The sequence below is a fragment of the Suncus etruscus genome, chromosome 6 (assembly GCF_024139225.1).
Source record: "Suncus etruscus isolate mSunEtr1 chromosome 6, mSunEtr1.pri.cur, whole genome shotgun sequence".
NCBI lineage: Eukaryota > Metazoa > Chordata > Mammalia > Eulipotyphla > Soricidae > Suncus > Suncus etruscus.
Genome location: NC_064853.1, coordinates 5,505,807 through 5,528,010, shown reverse-complemented (window position 1 = coordinate 5,528,010; position 22,204 = coordinate 5,505,807). Strand labels below are relative to the sequence as shown.

Below are 22,204 nucleotides of genomic sequence, written 5' to 3'. Positions count from 1 at the left end.
CATGCGAGGAGTGATTTCTGAGCACAGAGCCAAGTGGAACCACTGAGCACTTCTGGGTGTGGCCCAAAAACCAAAAAAAAAAAAAAATGTAAGCAAGAGAAGAATTCACTTGTCAGTGCTCTGCAGGGGAAGACAAGGCAACATTGGCACCAGAATGAAGCATTTGTCTTGAGAGGATCAGCACCCCTAATTCAATGTTTGGCACCCTTGAACACCGAGGTAGATGTAGCTCCTGAGAACTACAGGGCACGTCCCAACCCCTGCGCCCCAAAAAGAGCGTGAGAAGAGCTTTATAAGCAGCATTGAAGAACTGGACGAATCGCGTGTCAAAAGACTTGAGTTTGCCAAGAAAGTAGACAGACCACCCAAGGTAAATTGCATCATATTTTTTCTCTTGAACATGAAGTTCCAAGTATTTTGCCAATATTAAAAAAAGGGAGGGTGGGGCCGGGCGGTGGCGCTGGAGGTAAGGTGCCTGCCTTGCCTGCGCTAACCTAGGACGGACCGCGGTTCGATCCCCCGGCGTCCCATATGGTCCCCCAAGAAGCCAGGAGCTACTTCTGAGCACATAGCCAGGAGTAACCCCTGAGCCTCACAGGGTGTGGCCCAAAAACCAAAAAAAAAAAAAAATAAATAAATAAATAAAAATAAAAAGGATTTCACAAGCCTGGGGCCGGGCGGTGGCGCTGGAGGTAAGGTGCCTGCCTTGCCTGCGCTAGCCTAGGACGGACCGCGGTTCGATCCCCCGGCGTCCCATATGGTCCCCCAAGAAGCCAGGAGCAACTTCTGAGCGCATAGCCAGGAGTAACCCCTGAGCGTCACAGGGTGTGGCCCAAAAACCAAAAAAAAAAAAAAAAGGGAGGGTGATATAGCACAGTGGTAGGGTGTTTGCCTTGCATGCAGCTGAGCCAGGACAGATGGTGGTTCAAATCCTAGCATCCCATATGGTCCCCCAAGCCAGGAGCAATTTCTGAGTGTAGAGTAACCCCTGAGCGCAGCCACCGGATGTGACCCAAAAATAAAAGAAAAAAATAAAACTTCACTCGAGTACTCGAGTAAGTACTCATTGTGTTCAAAAATCCTCTTTGGGTGGTGACAACCAGCACACACTCAAGATGGCCACGGACACAAAAACACAACACAGAAGGTCACAGACGCTGGTAAAAATGTGCCAGACAGGCAAAACCTCGGCTTCCCAACACCCGCGTGTCCACTAAATCTGGCTCTTCCACCCCATTACTGACAGATGCAGGAAATAACTGTTTCCTCTATCGAGCAGAAACTGTGTCAGATGTTGGGGGAAAGGCCAAGTATGTTTTGGATCTCAGGGAAGGGAAGGCAAAGGACACTGGAAGACTGGGCCAGAGTGACAGCGCACGGGGAGGGCTTGCTTTTGCCCTGCATGCAACTGGCATAGGTTGGATCAGCTTCATCCAAGAGGGTCCCATAAACCTGCCAGGAGAGATCCCTATGTGCAGTCAGGAGTAAGTCCTGAGCACCGCCATGTGTAGCCCCTAAAACCAAAAACATTTTTAGGGTACTTGCCTTGCATGTGGCCAACCAGACTTCAGGCCACAGCATCCTATGTGGTCCTAGGAACCTTCCAAGAGTGATGCCTAAACACAATTTCTTTTTTTTTGTTTGTTTGTTTTTTTTTTGTTTTTGGGTCACACCCGGCAGTGCTCAGGGGTTACTCCTGGCTCTATGCTCAGAAATTGCTCCTGACAGGCACGGGGGACCATATGGGACGCCAGGATTTGAACCATGGACCTTCTGCACGAAAGGCAAACGCCTTACCTCCATGCTATCTCTCCGGGCCCGGGAGTAATTTCTGAGCACTGCTAGAAGTGATCCTAGAGCACAGGGCCAGGAGTAACCCCTGAGCACCACCAGATGTGGCCCAAAATGCAGCAACAAAACAACTATAACCAGAGTGATAGAACAGCAAGAAGGGCATTTGCCTTGCAGGCGGCTGACCAAGGTTTGTCCCTGAATCTACCAGGAGTAATTTCTGAGCAAAGAGCTAGGAGTGAGCCCTGAGTGCCGCTGGGTTTGGCCCCAAAACAAAACAAAAAAAAATGTCTAGATGTATTTATACTTATTTTCATAGGATTGTCTTCATCTTTGCTGTTTTATTTATTTATTTATTTATTTTTTTTTTTGTGGTTTTTGGGTCACACCCGGCAGTGCTCAGGGGTTATTCCTGGCTCCATGCTCAGAAATTGCTCCTGGCAGGCACAGGGGACCATATGGGACGCTGGGATTCGAACTGATGACCTCTTGCATGAAAGGCAAACGCCTTACCTCCATGCTATCTCTCCAGCCCCTTATTTATTTTTTTAAATACAGTTTAGGGGCCAGAGCTATAGCACAACAGGTAGGGCAATTGCCTTACAGCCACCCAACGCAAGTTTAATCCCTGGCATTCCATAGGTCCCCCGAGCCTGCCAGTAGTGATTTCTGTGTGCAGAGCCAGGAGTAACAACCCCTGAGTGCTGCCGGGTGTGGCCCAAACACCATCACAACAAAAAAATACAATTAAAAAAAAAAGTGTCTTGCCAGGGCCTGGAAAAAGACACCAGCAGGGGTCTCAAACTCGAGGCCGGCGGGCCGTTTGCGGCCCTCCATACAACATTTTGTGGCCCTGCCCTAGAGGAATCTTTTTTTGTTTGGTTTGGTTTTAGTTGTTTGGTCACAGCCCCCAATATTCAAGGCTTACTACTGACTTTGCACTCAAGGATCACCCCAACTTTGCCTCCTGCAGCCCCCAGGTAAATTGAGTTTGAGACCCCTGCGCCAGCAGTAGAGCATGTGTCTGGCATGGACGAGGCCCTGACTCAGCCCCTGATCGCTGCCAGGTCTGCCTTTATGGCCTCCTCTGCAGCGCCAGGCTCTGCCCCAAGCATCAGGCCTGAACCGCCAGGGATGACCAGTAAGACAAAAGAGAAACACAAACTGCTCGTAGAATTCAGAGCTGTCTTCCCAGCAAACTTTCCTTTTGTCCCTGGCCATCCACCGAGCTGACTTTTCAATAAAGCACATAAAAGCCATCCTTTATACCAGCTGGAATGGGGCGATGTTTAGTCTACATGCGGGCAGGGCCAAAAACATGACTCAAGGACAAAGCGTGTGTCTGCTTGATCTCTGGAACCATAAAAATGGATTCAGTTAAGTACGTCCACATGGGGCTGGGCCATCAAATAGCGGGGAGGGTTTCTGCCTGGTACACGACCAACCCCATGGGTTTGATAGCCAATATCCCATAGTGTCCCCTGAGCCAGTTAGCAGGGACCCCTGAACAGAACCAGGCAGTGGCCCCAAAACAAAGACAAAAAGAAATGTATGTCTATGGAAAAGTTTCTGGGCAGGTCCATAAGCAAAGAGCAGAAAACAAAAGGTTCATTGTTAGAGTACCGAGACTTGGGCACTGGGAGGAGAAAGGGGCAGTGCCAGGGCAAAATAAACTGGTAAATGGTAGGCACAGAATAGCCTCACTCATCTGTGGGATTTAAGAAAAATAAAAGACAGTACGTTAAGAATACTCAGAGACAAAAGAGATGAGGACTGGAAGGTTCGGCCCATGATATGAAGCTTATCACAAAGAGTGGTGAGTGTACTTAGAGAAATAACTACACTGACAGCTATCATGACAATGGTAGTGAGTGAAAGAAATACAATGCCTGTCTCGAATACAGGTAGGGGGTGAGGAAGGAGGGAGATGGAGGTCACTGGTGGTGGGAATGTTTGACTGGCAAATGGGAGTGTTCTTTTTATGACTGATACCCAACTACAAACATGTTTGTAATTATGGTGATTAAAAAAAATATTATTTAAAGAAATAAAATTAAAAAAAAAAACTGGTAAACAGAAGAGGCCATGGGAACTCAGGCCGGATGCCTGCAGAAAAAGCATGGAAGGGCACCGATACGGCCACAGTGTCCTCAGATCTTCCTAACCATCTTTAAGCTCTTAAAGGTGCCTGTCCCCAAGTGAGCAGGTGGCTCAGAGCTGCTGGAAACATCTGGGGATGGGGGGTGGGGCCGTAGCAACCTCTGCTCATATAATTACAGGTGCTTTCTTGCTGGTTCACGTAGAGAAAATACACATCCAGGGGTACAGTGATTTTCTTTGTTGCTTTATGTTTTCAGAGAAGGGAGCAATAGATGTGACATTTGGGGATCCCTGGCTTGGGGCACAAATGCAGTCCACCTTCTTTTACAAAGGGAAACAGGAACAAAGGCTTCCACCGGAGAAAAGCCCTGGAACATGCGGGGGTGACGTCATTTGCAAGGTGCTCGGGACTCCAGACTGTCAGGGCAGGAACATTTGTTTGTGCCGTGGAAAATATTCCCCATGAGACCAGGGCGCGCTTACATAAGCCGCTGCTGTCGCTGTCTACGGACCTGGCATGTCCCCAACGTGTATGTCTCTGGTCCCTGCTCCCTGGTCCCTTGTCCATTGCATCTGGAGGCCCTCAGCTGCCTCTGTGTGGCTGTGGCCAGCACCTAGGCCCAGGAACCAGCAACTCGGGCCATGCACAGCCCAGCAGCATTACAATGTCTCTCTTTTTTGGTAACAATTCTATATTCAAATGCATGTTCCCTCCCAACCTGAAACGCCAGGATTTTTGTATGTTTGTTTGTTTCTTTCTTTTGGGGACTGGCGGCTGCTATGGGATTACTCCTGGTTTTTGTGCTCAGAATTACTCCTGACAGACTCAGTGGACCATGTGGGATGCCAGGGATTGAAACTGAGATGGTGTGTGCAAGGCAAAAGCCCTTCCCACTGTACTATTGCTCCAGTTCCAAAATCCAGTGATTTTTAAATTCTAAATAGTTCTCTGGAAATGGAGCCTTTTTAAGCAAACAGACAAAAAGCAACCTCAGTAGCCTGTGGGGTTACTACCACCCCCTTGACACTGCCCCCCCCCCAAGGAAAGATGCTTAGAAAGACTTTCCAAGAACAAACACCAACAAAGGAATCACAACTACCCCAAACTCTGTAAGCCACAACACGGTATTTAAGCTGGAAGACCAACCCTATTTTTCCAAGGCTGATTCATTTAATGAGGATTTCTGTTTCAGTGAACTAATGTTTTGTTTGGGTGTGGGTTTGGAGGCTTACTCGTGGCTCTGCACTCAGGGATCACTCCTGACGGAGCTAGAAGAACCATATGGAATTCCGGGGAACAAAGCCAGGTCTACTGCATGCTAGGCAAATGCCCTACCCATTGTACTATCTTTTTTGGCCCCTGCAGTGAACTAGTGTATTTTTTTTTTTTATTGAACTAGTGTATTAAAGTCACAAAATCCTTCTGCTAAATATTGACATGCAGGGAATCAAGAGGCATTGTCTTAGAAAGATAAGGAGAACTGACATCTGGTACCAACACAACTATGGTAAGTTCCCATTACCTATAATTCTGAAAATCTCCCCATAATGGGTCCAGCGGACGTGCTCAGTCATCTATGTTTTGAAGCTTATTGTTTTTTGGTTCTGCTGTTTTTGGTGTCAGAAATAGAACTAAGGGTTCTCACACAAGGTTCTCCAACCTATGAATTTTATATATGTCCTCTGCCAAACTTATAAGTGTACTTTTCCAAAAACCTGTTTCTTTGTTTGTTTCTTTGGATCGCATCCAGCAGCGCTCAGGGGTTCCTCCTGGCTCTACGCTCAGAAATCACTCCTGGCAGGCTTGGGGAACCATATGAGATGCTGGGATTCGAACCACCATCCTTCTGCATGGAAGGCAAACGCCCTACCTCCACGCTATCTCTCACCACCACCCCCATACCATTGATTTGTACTGATGAGATGAGTTTAATTCCTAAGCCCCTCCTACCTCAAACTTTAAAAATTCCTTAAGAGATAGTACATTGGGTAGGGCATTTGCCTCGCGTGCTGCCAGCCCAGGTTCAATCTCTGGCATCGGTGAAGGGTTAGGGGAAAGGTTATTGGTTTTAAACAAAACCGTTGGAAAAAACATTCATAGCTGAGAATTCAGAAGGTCCACAGGCTGGTTTCCCTGCAGTGCTCAACATACTCAGACCTAGTTGAATAAAATATGAACTGCTTTTCATAAAAACCAAGCATTTCAGGGGCCGGCAAGGTGGCGCTAGAGGTAAGGTGTCTGCATTTCAAGCCTAGCCAAGGATCAGGACCGCAGTTCGATCCCCCGGCGTCCCATATGGTCCCCCCAAGTCAGGGGCAATTTCTGAGCGCTTAGCCAGGAGTAACCCCTGAGCATCAAACGGGTGTGGCCCAAAAAACAAAAACAAAAAAACAAAAAACCAAGCATTTCCTCTTAAAATCTTTTCAATGACCCTGGAGTGGTTTCTGTGGAAGATAATAAAAACTGAGTCAAACTTATAATCTCCAAAAATGTATGACTAAAAATAGTTCAACATATTGAAACAGTTCTATTCAACTATTTCAACATTCTGAAATAGCTCAAAATGACATTTTCTTTCATTTCCTTCTACCCCAGAAGAAAGCATCTGAAACTCCACATTCTGAGGAAAAGTAAACATGATTTGGATCATTTCACCCTTTACCCCAAACTGCCACGTTTTATAAACAATCAAAAAAACAAGGTAACAAATCAAAATAAGATCAACAAGCAAGCAATTTATCTTAGAAAATAGACATAATACATCACCATAACCATCAATAATCGCTTGGTGAGATTAGATAAATTATAGATAAACCAAAAATGATCAGAATTAGAAACCCATAGCCCCAGATCCATCTCTCATGCCCAAACATAACTCAGAACACCGAGAGAAATCTAATGGCTCCCTCCTTTATGATGACAGTTTTATTCAACTGGATAATTCAACTGGACTTTCTGAAATATTCTATTTAATATTTAACACACCATATAACCAAGAGTAGATACTTGCTCTGAATAAAGCCCTATTGAGTGAATGCCTATTCTCTGAGACTCTCAAAGAAAGTAATTTTCATCAGTTAGAAACATTGATGGTCTAGAGCCAGAGTGATAGCACTGTAGGGTGTTTGCCTTGCAAGCGGCCGACCCAGAACGAACCTGAGTTCGATCCCCAGCATCCCATAGGGTCCCCCAAGCCACCAGGAGTAGTTTCTGAGCGCAGAGCCAGGAGTAATTCCTGAGTGCCACTGGATGTGGCCCAAAAACCAAAATAAAATAAAATAAAATTATGCTGCAGAACCTGGATTGGTAGTACTGGGGGTGGGGTGGAAGTGGGTTCAATTCCCAACATCTTATATGGTCCCCTGAGCTCTGCCAGGAGTAAGCACTGAGCAATGCTCTGTGTGTGTGTGTGTGTGTGTGTGTGTGTGTGTGTGTGTGTGTGAAAGAGAGAGAGAGAGAGAGAGAGAGAGAGAGAGAGAGAGAGAGAGAGAGAAGGATATTGTTGTCATGGGCCAAGAGGATGGCTCAGTTTAGAACACCACACCACTGACCTTCAGGGTGTGGTTCTGGGTTTAACTTCCTATTATCTAAAATACACGAAGTAGAATCAACCATGATAATTAGAATCAACCATGATAATTTGAGTTTACCCAAGTCAGGGAACCCCATTGAACCCCTGCTGTGAGAACTACCTCAGGATGAAAAACTAACAGTGAGATCATCTGATTACTGTTTCTGGAAAGGGGTTATAGCTGAATTTTTAGCTGTGGGCGTGAGCACTTCCATGATTCATTCTTTGTACCTTTTCCATTTTCGATGACATGAGTAAATGCATTAACTACTCGTGGAAATTAGTCAACATCAAGGATTAGGAACGTACTGAATACTGATGATAAACATTAAACAGCCAATTAAAGATGCTGGCAAAGGTGTCTGCCAGAGACAGGCTGGAAATGGGAGGATGGGAGGAAAACTGGGTGGCGGGAAATGAACACTTGTGAAGGGACAGGTGCAGGGACACTGTGTGACTGAAACTCAACCATCAGCAACTTTTTACCTCTGGATCTCACCGTGATTTAATCAAAAATAAATGAGAGAGAAAAGAGAGGGGGTAGAGCAGTAGTGCAAGTGGTCGGGCATTTGCCTTGCATGCGCGACCTAGAATGGACCTTGGTTCAATCCCCTATCATCCTATATGGTCCCCCAAGTCAGGAGCGATTTCTGAATGCATAGCCAGGAGTAACCCCTAAGCGTCATCGGTGTGTGGCCCAAAAAGTAAAAAAAAAAAAAAAAAAAAGAAAGAAAGAAAGAAAGAAGGAAGGAAGGAAGGAAGGAAGGAAGGAAGGAAGGAAGGAAGGAAGGAAGGAAGGAAGGAAGGAAGGAAGGAAGGAAGGAAGGAAGGAAGGAAGGAAGGAAGGAAGGAAGGAAGGAAGGAAGGAAGGAAGGGAAGGAAGGAGGGGAGGGAGGGAAGGAAGAAAGAAAGAAAGAAAGGAAAGAAGGAAGGAAGGAAGGAAGGAAGGAAGGAAGGAAGGAAGGAAGGAAGGAAGGAAGGAAGGAAGGAAGGAAGGAAGGGAAGGAAGGAAGGAAGGGGGAGGGAGGGAGGGAAGGAAGAAAGAAAGAAAGAAAGGAAAGAAGGAAGGAAGGAAGGAAGGGAAAGAAAGAAAGAAAGAAAGAAAGAAAGAAAGAAAGAAAGAAAGAAAGAAAGAAAGAAAGAAAGAAAGAAAGAAAGAAAGAAAGAAAGAAAGAAAGAAAGAAAGAAAGAAAGAAAGAAAGAAAGAAAGAAAGAAAGAAAGAAAGAAAGAAAGAAAGAAAGAAAGAAAGAAAGAAAAAGAAAGAAAGAAAGAAAGAAAATATAAAAGTAAGGTTCAGCCCCAAAAGATTAGATTAAAAATATGCTGGAATTCTAAACTTTAAAAAGTATAATTCCTGGAGCCAGAGAGATAGCATAAAGGTAAGGCATTTGCCTTGCATGCAGAAGGTCGGTGGTTTGAATCCCAGCATCCCATATGGTCCCCCGAGCCTGCCAGGAGCGATTTCTGAGCATAGAGCCAAGAGTAGCCCCTGAGCGCTGTCACGTGTGACCCCAAAAAAAAAACAAAAAACAAAACAAAAAAAGTATAATTTCTTATAGTCATAAAAACTTTAGGGGCTGGAGAGGTGACACTAGAGGTAAGGTGTCTGCCTTGCAAGTTCTAGCCTAGGACCAACCGTGATTCGATCCCCTGGGGTCCCATATGGTCCCCCAAGGCAAGGGTGATTTCTGAGCGCATAGCCAGGAGTGACCCCTGAGCGTCAAACAGGTGTGGCCCAAAAAAACAAAATATAAAAAATAATAAAACTTTCTGGGTATTTTTATTATACAATAAATTAATTTTTGCACATAGCCTTTTTCTGAGGGGAGGGGGTCACACCCAGCAGTACTCAGGGACTATTCCTGTCTCTGAGCTCAGGAGTGATCCCTGGTGGTGGTATTCAGGGACCAGATGTGATGCCAAAGATCAAATCCTGGTCAGCAGGATGTAAGGCAAATACCACAACCCTTGTATGATAATCTCACACACCCTTTAATATTCACTTTCTACCTCTAACCTTGTAAGAAATAAAACCCTCAGGGGCCCAGAGAGATAGCACAGCGGCGTTTGCCTTGCAAGCAGCCGACCCAGGACCAAAGGTGGTTGGTTCGAATCCCGGTGTCCCATATGGTCCCCCGTGCCTGCCAGGAGCTATTTCTGAGCAGACAGCCAGGAGTAACCCCTGAGCACCGCCTGGTGTGGCCCAAAAACGAAAAAAAAGAAAAGAAACCCTCTTAACCAGGAATGAGAATCAGGCTCCAAGACACTGGGATCTCTCCCGGATTGAAGGTGCTATCTGTCTGCTAAACATTTCTGAGAAAGGCAATTTCCGGAAAATCCACTCCAGCTCCTGGTCAAGGATTCCCTAAAGCCCACCTTTTCTGCCTTCGGTGCAGAGAATTAAAACCCAAATTCACATTCGCCCTTCTGCAGAGCCACGTCCCTGGCCCAGATTCACTAGTTGGGGCTTGTTTTTGTGCGGGAGCTACTCCCAGTTGTGTGCTCAAGGACAATGCGATCCCAGGTCCAGATACAGAACCGGTTCTGCATGTAAAATGTGACCCTGCTCATTGAGCTAACGGCCCATGTTCAAGCACTAAAGTGTTCAATTTAATTCTGAGTTTTGATTTTTTTTTTTACAGTGCAAGAATTGAACCAGGTCTCATATATACACACGATGCGTGATGTGTGTTACCAACAAAGCCCAATCCCTGCACAAACATCTCTTCTATTTTTAATTTTTTTATTTTCAGTCACAAACACTGTGGAGCTCAGGGCTTACTCCTGGCTCTGTTTGGGGCTCAGGATTTTCTCCAGACTCTGTGCTCAGATCACTCCTATCTAGCAGGGCTCAGGGGTCCATCTGTGGTACAAGGGGTCCAAACCGAGTCTGCAGCATGTGAGGCAGGGCTGAACTCTTCGCACTCTTTCTATAGTCCCTACATCTCCTTTCCACTTATAACTGTGCATCGAGGGGCCAGAGCAGTGGCGCCAGCGGTAGGGCGTCTGCCTTGCACACGGCTAACCTAGGATGGACCACGGTTTGATTCCCCAGCATTCCATATGGTCCCCCAAGCCAGGAGTGATTTGAGTGCATAGCCAGGAGTAACCCCTGAGAGTCACTCGGTGGGGCCCCCCCCCCAAAAAAAAAGAACTTTGCATTGAATAATTCAGAGACTCCCTGGCAAGCAAGATGATGGTAAAATTCAAATAGCAATATAATAGCAGCTTAAACTCGACTTTTTTTTTTTTACTAAACTCAGAGGAATGCATAAGTCACAGAATATTCAGAATTATCCACAAAGAAAAAAATCAAACCCATAGTACCAGATAACAAAACAGTGATTATAAATTGGATATGGAGGTGGGAGGGGAAGATATTGATTAAGGGCATAAAGGATCATTTTGACATGAACAGATGCTGAGGTTTAATCTGGGTGAAGAACAGTATATCACAGAGGCCAGGGAGACAGCTCCCGGGGCTAAAGCACAGGCCCAGCATGTGTCGGGCCCCGAGTTCTATTCCTGGCATGACATCCACTGCCCTGCCAGCACCGCTACGCACAACCCTGGTGGTACCCAACGCTGCCAGTCCCCAGAGGCGCTGCGTCACCGCTGGGTCCAAGCCCAGCCCTGGCCTCGCGCCAAGTGGCCCCGGATAACCCTTGGGACTCTGGAACAGAGTAAAAATCGTATCCTGCAAGCTTCAAGCCTGCTGACAGGGTCAAAGAGATAAAGGCCTTTGCCTGGCAGGCCAGCTGAGCCTGCTTTGATTCCAGAACCACCTATGAACTTCCTCCTCCCAAGAACTACCAGGAGTGACCCCTGAGCATAGAATCTGAAGCAGTGGTCCTCAAAAAAAAAATTTTTTTTTTTTGTTTTTGGGCCACACCCAGCGGTGCTCAGGAGTTACTCCTGGCTGTCTGCTCAGAAATAGCTCCTGGCAGGCACAGGGGACCATATGAGACACCGGGATTCGAACCAACCACCTTTGGTCCTGGATCGGCTGCTTGCAAGGCAAACGCCGCTGTGCTATCTCTCCGGGCCCCCCTCAAACTTTTTAAACAGTGGCTAGTTCACTGTCCCTCAGACCGTTAGAGGGCTGGACTATTGTAAAAACTAAAACTATGGGGCCGGAGCAATGGCACAAGTGGTAAGGCGTCTGCCTTGCCCAGCTAGCCTAGGATGAACCGCGGTTTGATTCCCTGGCATCCCATATGGTCCCCCAAGCCCGAAACAATTTCTGAGCACAGAGCTGGGAGTAACCCCTGAGTCACTGAGTGTGGCTCAAAAACCAAAAATAAATAAATAAATAAATAAATGTCTATGCACACTACATATATCTTATTTTGAAGTGAAGAAACAAAATGAGACCAAATAAAATATGTGGCCCACAGGCCATAGTTTGAGGACCACTGATCTGAAACATCCTCTGTGTACCTCTGGGATTGACCCAAAAGCCGAAAAGAAAAAAAAAAAAAAAAAAGGGCAGTAATTCAATAAAATTAGATCCAATTTGCCCTCAGCACAAACATACATACATAATAGACCTGGGAGGGTTGTGGAAGTGGCAGTGAGTCTCAAAGGCTTAGCATGCATCCAGCATGCATACACTGGCACAGTTCTGATCATGGGTACCACATGGTCCACCAACTACTTTCTCCCCAAACACGGCAGAAGCAGCTCTCCACCACCAGGCCGCAGGTCAGGCCCCCAAAACACAGCAATAAGGCCAAGAAGAAGAGGAAGCCCCAAGGACTAGCACCGACCTCCTTAAACCATGGACCCCCATGTGGGGTCCAATAGGGCCACATAACTAGATGCGGGCTCGAGGCATTAACAACAGTTAAAGGTCCTTTGGGTGCTCAGTAACCAAACTAAATCGAATGCAATCAATCATCACCCCCATGCTGGACTTAGTGAGTCGTGAATGGGTCAAGTTGAAGCAGCCCAGCACACCCAGTCCATTTGGGAAACAGGGTTCAAGGCCTGTCTGGGTCCTTTGCTCGCCCCCCAACCCCTCGCCAAAAAATTCCAAGACAAGTGAGCACTGGAAAGGAAGCACGGGGACTCACTGGTTGAGTTGCCTTGCATCTGGATGATGCATTTGGACTCTTTGCTGGTCTCGCGGGAATTGAAGGGCCGCACGCGTACCGCCACCTTCACCGACGCCCCCGACATCCTGCTCTGTCAGATGGGGAGCCCAGACAGAAGCAAAACTGGGCTCTTTTTCTCTTTTTTTTTCAGTGGAAGATCTGTTGAAGCTTCCTCTGGAAAGAAAAATAAACAACCAAACAAGGTAGTCAGGATTTATTAGCAAGTAGGGACTAAATATAAGCCTTAATTCTACCATTTTATTTTTTTTAATATTTGTACTGTTTCTCTCTACTTTCTGAAAAATGAAATTAAACCAAACCAAAACCTCATTCCAGGGGCCGAAGCAGTGGTGCGGAGCAGTAAGGCACCTGCCTTGCTGGCACTAGCCTAGGATGGACTGCGGTTCGATCCCCCCCCCCCCCCGATGTCCCATATGGTCCCCCAAGCCAGGAGCGATTTCTGAATGCATAGCCCTGAGCGTCACCGGGTATGGCCAAAAAAAAAAAAAGAAAAGAAAAACTCATTCCACAGAGCCAGAGCAAAAGTAGAGTAGAGAGGGCACTTGCCTTGCATGCAGCTCACCCGGGTTCAATCCCCAGCATCCCTCTATTATGGTCCCTCCAAGCACTGCCAGGAATGACCCCTGAGTCATGACTAAAGTCTAAGCACTGCTGAGTGTGGCTCCCTCCAAAAAATAACAAAGCAAAATTTAAAAACTCATTTCTGTCCTTCCCTGTTCATCTCGTACTCCCCATAGTAAACTTAAATTTATTGTTTTGGTTTTTGTTTTGTGGCCACGCCCGGTGGTGCTCAGAAATTACTCCTGGCTCTGCATCCAGAATCGCTCCTGGCAGGCTCAGGGGATCATCAGAGATGCCGGGAGATCAAACCCAGGTCCGTCCTGGGTCAGCCACATACATGACAAATGCTCTACTGCTGTGCTATCTCTCCAGTCCCTGAATCAAACTTTCTAAAGTTTAATTTGTTTAACAATTAAACAACATAGGACACAGCTGAGTTCTTGCTGGTTCTTCCCAAGAATCCGTTCATGACTGCCTCATTTGAACTTAGAACCAGCCTGTGCAATAAGCCCAGACCAATTAGGCAAATTCAGGTCCTACCTCTAATGTGACAATGACTCCGTAATCAAATCATGACATTTATCATGAGTGAGGTAAGTCATAGCCAAAAAGAAACAAAAAAGCACGGGAACTATATGGGATGCCAGGATCTGAACCACCATCCCATATAGTTCCCGTGCCGCCAGGAGTGACTTCTGAGCGCAGAGCCAGGAGTAACCCTGAGCGCCACCAGGTGTGACCCCCTCCCCCCAAAAAAGGAATTATTCCTGTTGGTACTTGGTGGACCATTTTGGAAGCTGGAAATGGAACCTAGGTTGGCTGCTGTCTGCAAAAGCAAGTTCCCTCACCACTTGCTCCAGCCTAAAAGTGAGCATTTTTCATAGGGAGAGTATCTCTCCCCACAGAACAAATGAATACTATTCTGAAAAGAGAAGACACGAAAATAATTTCTTGGAGAGAGAATGATAGGTTTCTTTAGTAAGGGGCAGGAATATATTCTCTACCCCCAACCCTGAAAGCCTCAGCAGCTGCACCCACAACCCACAATTGCCACTGCACCAATGGCCCAACTTCACCAACTTTATGACTGAGCTCTGCAGAAATGCCAAACCAACCAAACCTCAATGTATGCCAGTATTTGGGCTGTTCTCAGAGTGAATGTGGACAGTCTCCCCCAACACACACACACACACACACACACACACACACACACACATTCTGTACTTCCCGAAGCCCTGGCAGCCAGAGCCACCAGCTAAACCACCACAGCCATGACAGCCACAGAACATGGAATTCTGAAGCCAAACAACACCTCCAACCTATTCAATACTCACACACACACACACACACACACACACACACACACACACACACACACACACGCGCACGCACACACGCACGCACACATGCAAACACTCTCTCACTTTGTACTTCCAGTGGCCCTGGCAGCCACAGCTACCACCTACACTGCCACCACCATGGCAGCCACAGAACATGGAATTCCTAGAGCCATACAACGCCTCCAAATTGTTCAATACTGACATACACCCTAGCAGGAAGGCACCAAATTAGATGTCAGAGCAGCATAGCCGCCACCTCAGGTCAACAAATAAAACAAAATAATAATAGAAAGCTCAGCTAGCAACAAACAGCTGAGTCGATCCTCAGATGAGGACTTAATGACTGCATGGAGAGAGAGAAAGCAATTTCACAGATTTTCTTTTGCTGAAGTTAGTTTTTTCCCCAGATCATTTCATTACTACTTAGTTGTCAACAAGCAATAAAAAGTAAATTATTTTATGCTGCCAAGGGGCTAGGTTTGGGGTGGAGTGAATCCAGGGACAGTGGAAGAGGGAATGTTTCACTGGTGGTGAGGTTAGTGTTGGAACACAGAATGCCAGAAACAACTGTATTATGAGCAACTATGAAACCATGGTGTTAAAATAAAGCAATAAAACTTTTTAAAGATATATATTCTCTTGGGGGCTGGAGTTAAGATAGCACAGCGGTAGGGCATTTGCCTTCATGTGGCCCACTCAGGACAAATGTGGGTTCAATTCCCAGCATCCAGTGTGGTCCCCTGAACCTGCCAGGAGCAATTCTGAGCAGAGAGCCAGGAGTAACCCCAGAGCACTACCGGGTATGGCCCAAAAAGCAAAATAATAAAATAAAATAAACAAAAAAATATATGTTCTCTCTCCTTATGGATGAATCTTCAAGAAAAAAATACTTTGCTGTTATTGTTTGTTTTGGGGCCACACCCAACTGTACTCAAGGCTTACTCTAGAGTCTGTGCTCAAGGATCACTCCTGGTGGGCTCAAGGGACCATTAGGGGTGCTAGGGGTTGAATCTGGGTCAGATACTGCAAGGTAAGCACCCTATCTGCTCTACTATCCATTCTGCCCAGGAAAAGAAAAAGTACTTTTATGGGCCAGAGAGCTGATGAAATGGTACAGGAATTGTGTGTCTCGCATGCAACTGATCCCAGTTAATCTCCAGCAGAATTCCAGGTAGCCCCAAGCCTCCCCCAAATACAAGATTCAGAGTCCAAGTACCAGGAAACCCAGCTTAAATCAAATCAATTTTCCCCTATAAAAGATCACCTCCAGTTGCAAAAATACTAATGTATACTTTCCTACGAAAAGCAAAAGAAAAAGGCAGAAGTAGGAGGATGGGGGGAGTGAGAAAGAGACAGAGACAGAGTACGGTGTCTGCCATAGAGACAGGTAAGGGGGAAATGGAAGAGAAACTGGGTAAACTAGAGGTGAAAATGCATACTGGTCAAGGGACAGGGATTGAAACATTGTATGACAGAAATTCAACTATCAACCACTTTTTAATTCTGTATCACATGGTGACTTAATTTTTTTAAAAGGCAAGAGTCACTGTGTTTTGTTTTGTTTGCTTTGGAGTCACAACTGGCTGTATACAGGGCTTACTTCTAGCTCTGAGGTCAGGGGTCAGTCCTGGCAAGGCTGAAGGGCTCTACGGGGTACCAGAGATAGGACTCAAGCCAGCCATATGCAGGGCATGTGCCTAAATCACTGTCCTATCTCTCTGCCCCCCCCCCTCTTATTTTCTTAACAGCCTTACACTCAAGGAAACTTTGGAGTTCTGGGGCAGGTCTGATGTGTATCTCTTAGAATGCTAAGGTCATGTTTGATGTTGCTTAGAACAGCAGCTTGTAAAAGGATTAAGTGAATGTTTGTGGAGGAAATTAATTATAGCCACAGAGATAATATCTGAGGTCAAGTACTTGCCCTGCTTGCTGTCAGCCCCAGGTCTGATCCCTGACACCACATATGGTTTCTTGAGCACTGCTGGGTACATCCAAAAATGAATGAATGGAAAGGAGGGAGGGAAGAAGAGGGAGGGAAGAAGAGGTAAGGAGGGAGGGAGGGAGGGAGGGAGGAAGAGAGGGAGGGAGAGAAGAAGAGCCAATGGGTGGGAGAGAGGCTGGAGAGATAGAACATGGGTTTAGGATCCTTGCCTTGCACACAGCAGACCCAAGTTCGATATCCCCAGCACCACATATGGTTCCCCCAAGCACAGCCAGGAGTGATTCCTGAGCACAGACCCAGGAGTAAAGCCTGAGTGCTGCCAGGTGTGCCAACCTCCCCCAAAATAAGAGAAAGGGTAGAAAGAGAAAGGAAATCATGATTGTACCACTTAAAATGTTAATCTGGAGCTCAGATCCCTGGGTTTGCTCACTGGTATCCAATATCTCAGCACCCAGAGTCTCTGAGCACAAGGAAAGGAATAGGCCCTGAACACCTCCAGGCATGGCCCCAAATTTCTGTATGTATTTTTTATATCTGCTGTAGTGTTTATTTCCAATGTTTCCCTTGGGGAAATGCCCAGGCAGTTCTTAGGGGGTTCAGAGGTTGTTTCCCAGATCTTACTCAGACCAGGGGAGGTGGAGTGGGCAGACATTGCACTGCTCACCCTTGCAGGGCTGCCCAGAGGTGCCAGCAGAGGGTTCTGTGAGCTACTGGGGACAGAACTACAAACCAAGTTCTCACCCTGGGACTATGGACGTGGTCCCAAACAGGTGCTTTTCTTTTTTTTTTTTTTTTTTTTTTTTTTTTTTTTTTTTTTTGGTTTTTGGGCCACACCCGTTTGACGCTCAGGGGTTACTCCTGGCTATGTGCTCAGAAATCGCCCCTGGCTTGGGGGGACCATATGGGACGTCGGGGGATCGAACCGTGGTCCGTTCCTTGGTAGCGCTTACAAGGCAGACACCTTATCTCCAGCGCCACCTTCCCGGCCCACAGGTGCTTTTCTTAAAAGTTAAATCGAGGGACCGGAATGAAAGCACAGTGGGAGAGCATTTGCCTTGCACGCAGCTAACCAAGGACAGATCCAGGTTTGATCCCTGGCATCCCATAGGATCCCCACAAGCCTGCCAGCGGCAATTTCTGAGTGCAGAGCCAGGAGTAACCCCTGAGCACTGCTGGATGTGGCCCAAAAAAAAAAAAAAAACCCAAAGGAGAAAAAAGGTTAAATCTATCACTTGGAAATGGGAAAAAGGTAAAAGAAAAAAAGAGGAATGGATCAGTCCAATATCAGTCTGCCCTGTTAGTGCCCCTATCCTGCTCAGCCTGTGTCCCCACTGCTGAGACCCCACACTCTGAACCCTGCGGTCATCAGTATGTGCCCATCACCTGATCCCCAGTCAGTGCTAGCACAAGGGAAACACCAGACAGAAAAACCTTCACAACATAAATGTCCATTTCTCTGGCCTTCCCGTCATCCCCACTGTCAGCACGCTATAGGACACAGGGGATCGAATCCGGGTTGGCCACGTGCAAGGCAAACGTCCTCCCTACAGTGCTATTGCTCCAGCTCCAAGCTTTTAGTTTTTCCATTTGGGGTAGTTTTTCTTTTTCTTTTCTTTGGTTCTTTTTGCAGGGGAGCACATCTGTTGGTGCTCAGGAGGTCTTCCTGGCTCAGTACTCAGGAGGTGCCAGGGATTTGAACTAGGGTCAGGCTCACACTAGGCAAGTGCCTTTACCTTCTGGAGACCCCAAATATTGGGTTTGGGTGTTTTTGCTTTTGTTGTCTTTTGCTTTCCAAAGATGATCTAACAAGCCTCTTAGGAATGACCTGGCTTAGGCAACCCAAGACCCTGGGCTGCAATCGGGCCCTTGCTCCCGCCTGACTTTTGATGGAATCTCCAAGCTCAGGAACTCGCCCTTATTCCTTGATTGCAAATCAAAGCCAGAGCCAAGGAACTCCACGTCCCAGCCACACTTCCATGTACCACACAGCCGGGCTTCCAGGCCTGTGGACTCCCCGCATCATGAATATATGGATTTCGGGTGGCAGCTTAGCTCCAGTTCCTATGCTACCTCTCCCCCAAATGACTTACCCAAACATTCCTGGAATCACTGGTATTTCCTAGAGCACTTAGAGCCCCTCCCAAAAACCAAATGGCAAGAACACTGCTCTCATCTTACAGCGCTGCACTTATCTCTATTGTTCTTTAGCAGGCCCAGGCCCAAAGTAAAAATTCCTGGTTCCTCAAAAAGTTCTTTGAACTTGAATTCCTTGAGGGGGATTAAAAAAAATCTGCTCTATCCAAGTCTGGGCAAGATTTCAAGATAAACTTGGGACATTTGAATATGCTCAAAGCAAGAAGTTAATTTAAACAAAGATGAGTACACCATTTTAAAGGGGCGCGTCCCCTGATCAGAGGATAAACACAGAGACTCAGAAAATTCTAGGGGCCGGAGCGATAGTGCAGCGGTAAGGCATCTATCTGCCTTGCACTCAGCCAACACAGGACAGACTCCTGTTAGAATCCTGGCATCCCATATGGTTCTCCGAGCCTGCCAGAAGCGACTTCTGAGCACAGAGCCAGGAGGAACCCCTGAGCCTCCGCCGGGTATGACCCAACCCCCCACTCAAAAAAAGAAAGAGAGAGAATTCTAGAACATAACATGCCTCAAGTAGGGAGCTCAAGTACCTTTAAAAAGTTCCTTACACAGGGGTTGGACTTGGCTGGATGGCTGAGCATTGGCCAGGAGGTGTGAGGTCTTGGGTCTGAGCCCAGCACTGCAAGGACCCCTGGGAAACTGCAGGACCTTCTTCACAGCCAGAAGTGACATCCAAGTACCACCAAGAAGTACCCCCAACCCAAGCGAGAAAGAACCCCAAGAACCTCTGGGTATAGCCCCCTACTTCCCCCTCCCCAAATCAAAGAAATATTTTTAAATACCTTCATGATTTTGAAAACTGGCGAATAAAAGATGTTGCCTATATCAGGCTGACGAGGACTAAACAAAATGAAACGAAATGTTGATCTTATCACTAAACTATCATGTAAACTATAATAAAAAAAAATTTTTTTTTTTTGGTTTTTGGGTCACACCTGGCAGCGCTCATAAGCCTCCTGGCTCTATGCTCAGAAATCGCTCCTGGCAGGCTCGGGGGACCATATGGGATGTTGGGATTCAAACCAATGACCTTCTGCATGAAAGGCAAATGCCTTACCTCCATGCTCTCTCTCTGGCCCAACTATAATAAATGTAAAGAATTTTAACAACCAGGAAAATTAATAGAACACCACACCGAGGTGATCAATCTGCCTTGTAAGATGTTACAATAGGAACCCACAGCACCAACCAATAATTGGATTCCTGTTCCACCCCCTGAAAAACTGAACAGAGGGCCTTGCGCGTGCCCAACCGGGTTTGGTCCCTGGAACCCCAGATGGTCCCCCGAGCCCTGCCTGAAGTGATCCCTAAGTGCAGAGCCAGAAATAAGTCCTAAGCACTGCCAGGTGTGGTCCCAAAACAAACAGACAAAAAGACTACTTTGATTTGATAAACAACTTTCTAGACTTTGAAAACATTCAAAAGCACTCACTCGAATCAGAAATCAGATCTAACTAACTACCAGTATACAGGGCACAAAGAGACAATTAATGATAGCTAACGGACCAGAGGCATTTTATCTTGCACGAGGCTGACCGGGGTTCAATCCCCAGGATACCATAGGATACCAAGCCTGCCAGGAGTAAGATCAGAACACAGGAGTAATCCCTGAGCATCACAAGGTGTGGCCCAAAATACACATATACAAAAGTGGCCACCAAAAAAAAAAAAAAAAAAAAAAAACCAAAACAATAGAATTTCTTTTGTTTTCTACAGGCCCACACTAATGTTGAATGCTGCTGACTCACAGACTACTAGGACAGACATCCTGGCTGGGTTGCAGATCTCAAAACTGTGCACGTGTAACTTGGACCCATACCCTAGTAGGTCCATTGCCTTGCCTGTGGTAGACTGGGTTCGATTCCCAGAACAACCAGATGTGGCCCCCAAACAAAGACAGGGTGCTGACCCTGCACATGGTCAACCCAGGTTCGATCCCAGCACTACCAAGAGTTCCCTAGTACTGCCAAGAGTGATCCCTGAAAACTGGAGAGAGACTCCCCCAACCCAGAAAAAGAGAAATTTTATCCAGTTCTAAGATTTTGGGCCACACCCGCTGACATTCAGGGGTTACTCCTAGCTATGCACTCAGAAATCACTCCTGGCTTGGGGGACCATATGGGATGCTGGGGGATCAAACCTCGGTCCGTCCTAGGTCAGACGCATGCAAGGCAAACGCCTTACAGCTGCACCACCGCTCCGGTCCCTAACCAATTCTAGGAAATTCGTTAACTGCACTAGAGCAAGCACCACTTTTCTTCCCAACTGATTCAACATTCGAGCTTCAAAGCTGACCTTTTGAAAAAAAATACTGATGAAATAAATAGGAAATCGAATTTAAATCCCAGTGAGAAACAAGAGATTTTATTTAAGTTCCCAGAAACTTAATAATTGTTAAATCATTCAATTAAATTTTATTTTCATCTTATTAAAATAAATTCTTAAAATAATAATTATTAAAGTAAATTAATGAAAAATAATAGAAAATTTTAAGTTCCTAGAAAGTTATTATAATAGCATAAAAATAACATAAAAATCCACCAAAGGTTATTCTTTTTTTGGGGGTGGGGGGTGGACTGGGTCACACCCAGGTGCTCAGAGCTTACTCCTGGTTCTGAGGTCAGGGATCGCTCCTGCAGGCTGAAGGGACCCTATGAGATGCCAGGGATCGAACCTGGGTTGGCCTCATACAAGGCAAACACCCTCGCCTCAGAGCTTTGATCGCTCCGACCCATATTCCCCAAGTTTTGAAGAGCAGAGAGGCAATAAAGGCAAGAACAGACCATCTCACATATGCTAAGGCCTGGGAGAGGGCTTTGAAAACATAGTACATGTTTGACTGGGAGAGGTCCAGTTTCCATCTCAAACACCATCTGGTACCCCAAAAGCCTTGCTGGCAGCAACCCCCAAGATCAGAGTCAGAAATAGTCCCCAGAGCACTCCTCAAAGCAGCCCTAAATCCAAACCCCAAACATATCTGCAGATCACTTACAGAGGCCCAGTCTTTTTTTTTTTTTTTTTTTTTTTTTTTTTTGGTTTTTGGGTCACATCCGGCGTTGCTCAGGGGTTACTCCTGGCTGTCTGCTCAGAAATAGCTCCTTGCAGGCACGGGGGACCATATGGGACACCGGGATTCGAACCAACCACCTTAGGTCCTGGATCGGCTGCTTGCAAGGCAAACACCGCTGTGCTATCTCTCCGGGCCCACAGGCTCAGTCTTGACTGTTTCTGTGAATAATCTCTCCTGCCGTATGACATGAAAAAAATATGGAACCCTTAGAAAAACAGAATGGAGCAGAAATTCCAAAAGAATTCGTTAAGGTTAACGTATGATATATGGGGGGACCGGAGCGACAGCACAGCAGGAGGGCGTTTGCCTTGCATGCAGCCAACCCGATATAGACCCGGGTTTGATTCCAAGCATCCCATATGATCCCATGAGCCTGCCAGGATCGATTCCTGAGTGCAGAGCCAGGAGTAACCCCTGAGCACCACCAGATGTGGCCCAAAAACAAACAAACAAAAAAAGGTATTTGGGGGCCAGAGAGATAGCATGGAGGTAAGGAATTTGCCTTGCATGCAGAAGAATGGTAGTTCGAACCCCAGCATCCTCTATGGTCCAG

General features: G+C 46.5%; 2 protein-coding genes across 16 annotated transcripts in view; one reads left to right on the top strand and one right to left on the bottom strand.

Annotated features, from left to right (window-relative positions):
* The window catches only part of CLSTN1 (calsyntenin 1), an 833,174-nt gene that overhangs the window by 449,154 nt on the left and 361,816 nt on the right, over positions 1–22,204 (top strand). The gene's annotated exons all lie outside the window — the stretch shown is intronic.
* KIF1B (kinesin family member 1B) overlaps positions 1–22,204 on the bottom strand; it is a 154,698-nt gene that overhangs the window by 123,739 nt on the left and 8,755 nt on the right. For all 8 annotated transcript variants that reach the window (XM_049775263.1, XM_049775264.1, XM_049775265.1 and 5 more), the window contains exon 2: positions 12,540–12,734. In XM_049775263.1, coding sequence (XP_049631220.1) covers positions 12,540–12,645 — 106 coding nt within the window. In that variant the 5' untranslated portion in view covers positions 12,646–12,734. The remainder of the gene's footprint in view (positions 1–12,539; positions 12,735–22,204) is intronic.